Consider the following 9,605-nt stretch of genomic DNA (forward strand, 5'->3'; position numbering starts at 1 on the left):
ATCTTGAACTTTTTTAAGCTTTGTGCAAAAAAGGAGAAACTGTGTCACCGCCCAATCACAACGAGGCCTAAACAACTGACCACCATGCTTCAAGTGACCCAGTTACAACTTATAAGGAGCCAATTATAATCAGAGCATCTCCTCAAATTGTAAATATAAAATTTAATTTTAAAAGACTATGTGACACTTGATAATTTTTAAAATTTTATTCTCTATCTGATGTATCAAATTAAACTATTATTTATTTTATTATTTACTTTTTATAATTGTAATAAATATTTTTTTGAACTAACAACAATAATAAAAATGATAAAAAGCATTTATTAATTTAAAGTTTCTATTAAATTTAACAACCAACTTTACTGCCAATCCACATCATGACACATAAGAATTGACATTTCGGTTAGAAAACACTAAGGATATGTTTGTGTGCAACTATCTCGGACTGGACTAACTTCAGCTCCTAAGCTGGACTAGCTTAGACTAAACTAAGCTGGACTAACTTGGTGAAACATTTGGTGCAGTGTCAGACTAAGAAGCAAAATAATGAAAACAGTACTGTATTCAGTCTGGTGTTTGCTCGGACATGGACTAAATTTATCAATTTTAATTTCTTCTATTAAATATATGATCAAAATTAATATTATTGGATGAGCAAGACTCAATAAAAAGACGAACCAAATTTCTTGGCACAAAAGAAATATCATAATTCAAGAAAACAAGTAATAATCTGCAACATACTTACAATAACTACAATATACGCTAGTTACAGTAATTTGCAACGTACTTGCAATAGCTAGCTACAATATTATCATTCAAAATTAGATTCCCATGATTCACAAAAAGCTAGTTAATTGGGGAAACATCATTTTCAGCTTTGATATCACTTTTGAATCAACCTCATTTTCAGCTCCAGATATTTGCATCCCCTTCCCAGCCACTTCTGGTAAACACCAAATGCCATGTCAGGCTCCTTAATTTAGCAGTACTCCTTGAAAAATATACGATATGGAACATGATCGATAGGTAAACCAGATTTATGTATCTTTGTAAAAAGCTCTTCTGCCTCCTTCATGTCACCTCTCACGCAGTGCCCTCTGATTAGTGCAGTGTAAGTAAATAAATCTGGATCAAATCCTATTCTCAGAATTTCATCATATAACTGGAGCCCTAACTTAAAAGCAGCACCTATCAACAAATTATACGAGACCACGTCAGAACAAAGATCAGATAACCATCTCCTTTTTTAGAGCAAGAGCATGATCAATGTTTCCTCCTTTTACTTCTTGTGCATGGATCAACGCATTGTAAGTATACACATTTGGATGAACACCAGAAGTGAGCATATTGATCCTTTACAGAGAGTGCAGTACTGAGATCCTCATATCTTCCATAACAATCAATAGTACAATTCCATAGCAGGGGCTCAGGCATCATTGACTTCTCTAGCATACGAAAAAGAAACTTGTTAGCTCTAAAAATCTCCTTTAATACACAGGCCCTAAATAATTATTTTGTATGAATTTGATTTGGAGTAACTTCCATTTTTGGCATACTGATTTGGAGTAACTTCCATTTTTGGCAAACTTTCATGGACGTAGCAAGCCTCCTTTAATTTTCCTTCTTTGCAATGTACTAAAAGTAATAACATTAGGAAGTAATCCTCATTTGATCATTTCACAAAGTAATAACATTAGGAAAAACACTTGATAGGAAATAGACGAGCATGCTGAGGCACACAATTCTGTCTTTCATACTACTTTTCTAATCAAAATTTGCAACTCACTTATCATTTTACTTTTCTCATGGGACACCTAATTATTATTGATAATAATATGAATAAAATATGCAGCTCAGTACACCAGACTACTGCCATTGCAAAGTACATAAACAATTTCAGCGGCGCTAATCAACTACCAAAAATCTGAAAATGCATAAAACACTGAAAAAACAGTAATCAAACACGAAAACAACTATTCAAACCATACCAATTTCACCAAAACAAAAATTAAACATACCCATGAAGTTATTTTCGAGGTCACCCATTTCGCCTTTAGATCCATCGATGACGGCTGTCCTTGCTTGCCCTAGATACTGCAATTTCAAATGGGTGTAAACAAACAGAGGATTAGAACTTTAGCGAAAAGGGTTGAATGATTTCTCAGAATCCAAACATATTAATAAATTTCCCATAAAAAAAAAAAAAAAAAAAAAAAAACAGGAAAATTGGAGAATCAAACCTCCATCTTCTTTTCACCCAGTAGCCCATAACAAAACCTTTTCCCCTTTACCCTCTTTCCGTGGCTCTTCTTCTTCTCCTTCTTCTCTTTCCCTCTCTTTGTCTGTATGCAAGCTGTGGGGAAGAAGAAGTAGATGGAAAGAGCAAAGCGGAAAGAGCGAAGCAGAGATGGTCTCTGGAGTCCCATGGTTGGGCGAGGGTCGCGCTAAGAACGGCTTGCGAGGTCGATAGTCCACGCGAATCCCGTTTAATCTCATTTAACTTAGTCCCAGCACGGACCAAACATGGGACTACATTAGGAAGTAGTCAGTTCAGTCCAGTCCAGTCCCACTAAATGAGGCCAAACAAACATACCCTAATATTGTAGTTTTTTACTATTATTGCCTCATATAAACTTTATAACATCTCGTTTAGAGCATCTCTAAAGAACATCCCTTCCAACATAGAGTTTCTTCACCTCGACAACAAAATAGAGTAATAGACTGACACACAACTATATGTACGTACGTTACACTCATTCAACAGAGAAATATAGTTGTTAGGTTTTGGGCCTCTCTGAAACAAGTTGATCAGTGTACAATTATTCCCAAACTTGCGTATACTGTTCTGTCAACAGTTAATTAATTGACGAAGGCACAAGTTGTTATATATATATATATATATATATATATATATATATATATATATATATATATATATATCTGCTGAGCTGACGAAGGCGGTAAGTAGAAATATTAGATCGAACTCCTCCTTCATGTCCAACTCAGTTGGCAACATATATTTGGAAGTTCCCAATCAAAACAACGCACAAGTTGTGCCGCCAATAGCTGTACCATCGTTATGCCTAACTGCATTGCGGGAATAAAATGAAAGTCACGTCCGCGGACATCTATACTTCTTCCATCAAACCTTTCCGGTACAAACTTTTCTGCATCAGTCCAGACATTAGGGTCCCTCCCAATTGCCCATATGTTGACCATAACACGGGATTTTCCGGGTATGTGGAAGCCATTAGCGTTGCAGTCCTCGTTGGCTGAGTGGGGAAGCAGCAATGGTGCCACTGGATGAAGCCTCACGGTTTCCTTCAATACCATGTCCAAATACTCCAACTTCTCCAGCTCTGATTCCTCCACCATTCTCTCCATGCCGACTACATTTTCTATCTCCTTCTGGACCCTCTTCGTCACCTGCGGATGCTTGATGAGTTCGAAGAGTGTCCACTCATTTGCTGTTGCTGTAGTGCCCATCCTGCGAGCAAGTCCTGCAACAAAATTGTTGTCCAGAATAAGCACCCTGGAGGTCAGTTGAGCAAGACAAGGGATGTAATCACCAAACTTAGGGGTGGCAGCTAAATGCATGCCCTCTTGTGTTGATGTTTAAGCCTTGCAGCTGCCTTGTGTTTGTTGTGTTCTGTTTCATTGTAATTCAAAGTCTCTTTTCTCTTAGTTTTGAAATGTAAGGCTGAGATTAAATCAAAGCTAATAGGCTAAATGTATGTGTGTCTCATGGTATAACATCTCACTCATATGTGAGCATGTGAGATACACGTGAGTTTGTGTAATGGGAGAGGTAGTGCGCCTTCAAACGGCTATATCTTACCCCACTCTACGTTTGTAGCTTTTTAATCATTTTCAGTCATAGCTGAATGAAATAAAAAAAAAAAAAAAAATGCACAGAGCTCTTCATCTTCTTCGCATCTCCATTTTCGTTTTCGTTCTTGGTTGAAATCAAAATCTTATTGATTTCTTCTTGGTTTTGTGCTCTGCTGTTCCATAGAACTCTAACATGGCCTCAGAGCCTAGTTCATCGCTTTAATCTGGGCGTGAATCTGTGTTTTCTGGGTTCTTCAGTGAATCGCTGAAGAATCGAGTTTCTTAAATCTTCAAATCGAAGATCTGTGTCTAACATGGCTGGATCAATGAGTTCTGAACTTTGTACTCCCATTTTCAATGGCGAGAACTATGAATTCTGGAATATCAGAATGCGAACCATTCTCAGGTCTCATGGACTTTGGGATCTTGTAGAGACTGGGTTTACTATCCCAGAGTCATCTACTGTGGTTGCGATAGCTGATGAAAAGAAGGAGAATGATGCAGCTACTCAAATGTCAACAAACGTTGCGGAGATCATAATGAAGGATGCTAAGGCCCTTGGGTTGATTCAATGAGTTGTGTCTGATCAGATTTTTCCCAGGATTTCTAATGAAGAAACCTCCAAAGGAGCTTGGGATATCCTACAGCAAGAATTCAGAGGTGATAAACAGGTTAGAAATGTGAAATTACAAGGTTTACGCAGAGAGTTTGAGTATACTAGGATGAGAGATGATGAATCTTTGTCTGCATATCTTACTAAACTGTTTGACATCATGAATCAAATGAGGAGTTATGGTGAAGAACTATCTAGGGAGAGGGTTGTTCAAAAATTACTTATAAGCTTGCCTAGAAGTTATGACTCTATCTGTGCTGTGATTGAACACTCAAAGGATATTGAAACACTTGAAATCCAAGAAGTGGTTGCTTCTCTGAAGGGTTATGAACAAAGGCTTGATATGCATACTGATCACTCTACTGAAAAGGCATTTGCTAGTCTAAATGTTGGGTCTAAGTTTCAAAAACCCAGTGGGTTCTCTGGTACACAGAAATCAGGGAAAAATTGGAAGAACAAAGGGAAAAAGTGGGATACTAAGCCTAATTTTATCTCTAAGCAGAATAATTCTCATGATTCGAACAAAACAGCTTGCAAACATTGTGATAAACTGCACTATGGAAAGTGCTGGTTTGAAGGAAAACCTAAATGCACAAATTGCAATAAATTTGGTCATGAAGTCAGAAACTGTAATGGGAACAAAGTGGTGCAGAAGGCTAACTATGCAAATCAGGTTGATGATATGGGAACATTATTTTTTGCTTGCAACTCTGTGTCTCAGGTGAAGGTCAATAACACTTGGTATATTGACAGTGGTTGTAGCAACCACATGACAGGAAATGAAAGCTTGCTGGTGAATGCGAGTAGAAATCTGAATGCAAAAGTAAAAATGGGAACTGGTGAAGTTGTGAGTGTAGCAGGAATAGGCACACTAGTCATTGAAACCAAGATGGGAAGAAAGCACATACAAGAAGTAATGCTAGTGCCTGGTTTGGACGAAAATCTTCTAAGTGTGGGGCAAATGTTGGAACATGGTTACTATCTGCTATTTGGTGATAATGCAGTTTGTATCTTTGATAGCTGGAACTTGAATGGACTGGTTGCTAAGGTTCAAATGACTAGCAACAGATGCTTTCCTTTAACAATGATGCCTGCCACATCACTAGCATTAAAAGCTAGTGTATCTCATTGCATTCAGATTTGGCACAAGAGGTTAGGGCACTTAAACACAAGGAGTTTCCTGCAACTCAGGGAGCAAGAAATGGTTCACGGGCTACCTCACTTGGAAAATTCCAAGAATGTCTGTGAAGGATGCATGTTTGGCAAGCAACATAGAGATGCGTTTCCAAGAGAATCTGCTTGGAGAGCTAAATTCCCACTTGAATTGATACATACTGATATCTGTGGTCCAATGCAAATTGCCTCAAATGCTGGAAACAAGTACTTCATTCTGTTCACTGATGATTGTACGAGAATGACATGGGTCTACTTTCTGAGGTACAAATCTGAGGCATTGGAGTATTTCAAAAGGTTCAAAGCAATGACAGAATTGCAGTGTGGGTACAAAATCAAGTATCTAAGAAGTGATAGAGGTGGTGAGTTCTTGTCTTCTGAATTCAGTGACTATTGCAATGTTTCTGGGATTCAAAGGCAACTAACCATGTCATACACACCACAACAGAATGGTGTGTCAGAAAGAAAGAATAGAACTGTGGTGGAGATGGCAAAAACTATGTTACATGAAAAGGGCATACCATACCAATTTTGGGCAGAAGCTGTGCACACTGCAGTGTATCTCCTCAACAGATGTCCCACTAAGGCTTTGGATAAAAAGACTCCTTTTGAACCTATAGTGGAAGAAAACCTAGAATTGCACACTTGAAGATTTTTGGGTCAGTATGCTATGTTCATGTTCCCATGAATTTAAGACACAAACTTGAGTGCAACAGTCACAAATGCGTGTTTGTGGGTTATGGAACCAGTGAGAAAGGATACAGATTATTTGATCCTATCACTAGTAAGATTATATTGTTTAGAGATGTAGTATTTGATGAGAGTGCTAGATGGGATTGGGATGACAGCTCTGGAAAACAGTCCAGTGTATCGATCACTACTGATATGGCAGAATCTGATCTAACTCAAGGGTCAAATGTTCAAGATGGCAGTGTATTTCTTGAGGTTATTTCTGATACTTCACTAGATGATTTGAATACTAATGCTGATGATCCAAGCTCAAACATTGATCTATCACAGAGCTATGATTCTACTCCAAAGAAATGGAGATCCTTAAATGAAGTCATTGCACAGTGTAATGTATGCATTATGGAACCCGAGAATTATGAAGAGGCTGCCCTAGATTTGTCTTGGATGAAAGCTATGCAAGCTGAGCTAGACATGATTGAGAGGAATAATACATAGATGCTGGTAGATAGACCATCTAGCAAACCTGTGATAGGTGTGAAGTGGGTATACAAAACAAAACTGAACCTTGATGGAAGCATTCAGAAAAACAAAGCTAGACTGGTTGCAAAAGGTTATTCACAGAAGCCAGGCATTGACTTTAATGAGACTTTTGCACCAGTTGCTAGGCTTGACACCATAAGGACTTTGATTGCACTTGCAGCTCAGAAAGAATGGCAACTATTCCAGTTAGATGTAAAATCTGCATTCCTTAATGGTGTACTCAAAGAGGAAGTTTATGTTAATCAGCCTCAAGGATTTGTCATACAAGGCAAGGAGGATAAAGTGTATAAGTTAAGTAAGGCATTATATGGTCTTAAACAAGCTCCAAGAGCTTGGTATGATGAAATTGATTCTTACTTCACCAAGGCAGGTTTTAAAAGAAGTCCTAATGAAGCCACCTTATATACTAAGGTTGAAAAGTCAGGGATTCTCATAGTTTCTGTCTATGTTGATGATATTGTGTACACTGGAAGTGGTGACACAATGCTTGACAGATTTAAAAACGACATGATGCAGCATTATGAGATGACTGATTTGGGATTGCTCCATCATTTTCTTGGTATGGGAATTGTTCAAACCAAGAAAAGCATCTTCATACATCAGAAGAAATATGCAATGAAACTGCTGGAGAAATTTGGACTACAAGGTTGTAAGTCTGTGGTAACACCACTGGCAGCAATTGAAAGGTTATGCAAGAATGATGGGAGTGAAGCTGCAGATGAGTCTGAATACAGGAAATTGGTGGGAAGTCTTCTGTATCTTACTGCCACTAGACCAGATATAATGTTTGGTACTAGTCTCTTGGCAAGATTCATGCATGGTCCAACTAAGAAACATATGGGAACAGCAAGAAGAGTACTGAGATACATTCAAGGTACTATGGATTTTGGCATTGAATATGTAAAAGGAAAGTCAGCAGTTCTTATTGGATATTGTGACAGTGATTGGGCTGGGAGTATTGATGACATGAAAAGTACATCAGGGTATGCTTTCAATCTTGGCTCAGGTGTGTTCTCTTGGGCATCAATTAAACAAAACACAGTGGCATTATCCACTGCAGAAGCAGAATATGTAAGTGCTGCTGAAGCAACATCTCAGGCCAAATGGTTAAGATTTGTGTTGGAAGACTTCGGAGAAGAACAAGTTGAACCTACTGTGCTAATGTGTGATAACACTTCAGCAATAGCTATTGCCAAGAATCCTGTGTTTCATCAGAAAACAAGACACATTAGCAGGAAATTTCATTTCATCAGAGATGCAATACAAGAGAATGAGATTGAACTTGTTTATTGCAAATCTGAAGAACAAATGGCAGATATCCTGACAAAGGCACTACCAAAGGAGAAGTTCAACTATTTCAGAGAAATGCTAGGAGTAAAGTCAGCTGACAGCTTAAGGGAGAGTGTTGATGTTTAAGCCTTGCAGCTGCCTTGTGTTTGTTGTGTTCTATTTCATTATAATTCAAAGTCTCTTTTCTCTTAGTTTGGAAATGTAAGGCTGAGATTAAATCAAAGCTAATAGGCTAAATGTATGTGTGTCTCATGGTATAACATCTCACTCATATGTGAGCATGTGAGATACACGTGAGTTTGTGTAATGGGAGAGGTAGTGCGCCTTCAAACGGCTATATCTTACCCCACTCTACGTTTGTAGCTTTTTAATCATTTTCAGTCATAGCTGAATGAAATCAAAAAAAAAAAAAAATGCATAGAGCTCTTCATCTTCTTCGCATCTCCATTTTCGTTTTCGTTCTTGGTTGAAATCAAAATCTTATTGATTTCTTCTTGGTTTTGTGCTCTGCTGTTCCATAGAACTCTAACATCTTGTACCACAGCCTTGAAAACCCTCTCATCGATTTCCTTGTCCTTGTACTCCTTCCCAAACACCATCAGGCAACTAATGTCTGCTCTGAGAGACGAAAGCTCGACCACAAGCAGCCTCTTGAATAAAGTTAATCAAAAGGGCAAGCTCTTCTTTCCTCATGGACTTGAAAGAAATGATGGGCGCTAAGCTATTCGAGGTTACACATCTTACGTATGGTTCACCTATAAGAGCCGTACTCGCCAAAGGACGAGTTTCTTTTCCACCAAGAGATATGCTTTGCAGCTTCAAGTGGTGGCCTACTTGCAAAATTAAGGTCATGTGTTTTGAGAAACAGCCGATCAGCAGCCCGAGGGGATGTGACAACAATGACAGGAGGAAGCCCTAAGCACTGGTACATGATGCCGCTATGCTTTTGAGCTAGTCAATGCAGATCCCGATGAGGGAACTCCCCTAACATATGCAGGTTCCCGAAGCAGCGGAAACCCTCTAGAACCGGGAGGCAGTATCTTCTTTTTGTTGTTGCTTTTGGTCCATGCTTGCAGCACATAAACAAGTGCTAGCAACCCAACAATTGCCCTAACCCAATACATGGCTGAGTACTCAAATGATGGACTAGTTTAATTACTCGCTAGTGTGCTGGTTCGATAGCAGTACAAATATTTACAATATCAATGACATGCTTTTCTTTTTCTTATTCTTTTTTCTTCTTTTTTCTTCTTTTTCTTGGTTGTGTTTGTTTATAATATTTGACATGAGTAGGAGCAAGTTCAACCTCTTATGTAGGAGAGATTTTTCAGTGTGACCGGTACACGGAGTGATACATTACGTGTTACTATACAAACGGTGAGATATGTGTGCTAAAAAGTTAATAACTTAAAAAATAAAATTTTCCATCACTCCTATTAAAACACGTGATGTACCACTTGTGTTCCCA

The 9,605-nt window shown here is 38.3% G+C and overlaps 1 protein-coding gene and 1 pseudogene across 3 annotated transcripts; both read right to left on the bottom strand.

The window, feature by feature from the left end:
* Positions 1–682: 682 nt before the first annotated feature.
* On the bottom strand, positions 683–2,707 carry LOC114821756 (uncharacterized). 3 transcript variants are annotated; one of them, XM_070814144.1, is made up of 3 exons: positions 2,241–2,707; positions 1,989–2,094; positions 683–1,445 (listed from the first exon to the last, which is right to left on the bottom strand). In XM_070814144.1, exons 1-3 carry the CDS (start codon positions 2,424–2,426, stop codon positions 1,264–1,266), a joined length of 474 nt encoding a protein of 157 aa, XP_070670245.1. In that variant the 5' UTR covers positions 2,427–2,707; the 3' UTR covers positions 683–1,263. The 3 variants fall into 3 exon arrangements, with proteins under 3 accessions (XP_070670245.1, XP_070670247.1, XP_070670246.1); XM_070814146.1 differs by having other exon boundaries at positions 683–1,440; positions 2,019–2,094; positions 2,241–2,449; XM_070814145.1 differs by having other exon boundaries at positions 2,019–2,094; positions 2,241–2,449.
* On the bottom strand, positions 2,661–9,261 carry LOC139191892 (cytochrome P450 71AU50-like; annotated as a pseudogene).
* Between the last annotated feature and the right edge of the window lie 344 nt (positions 9,262–9,605).

Source organism: Malus domestica, chromosome 15 (assembly GCF_042453785.1).
Source record: "Malus domestica chromosome 15, GDT2T_hap1".
Taxonomy (NCBI): domain Eukaryota; kingdom Viridiplantae; phylum Streptophyta; class Magnoliopsida; order Rosales; family Rosaceae; genus Malus; species Malus domestica.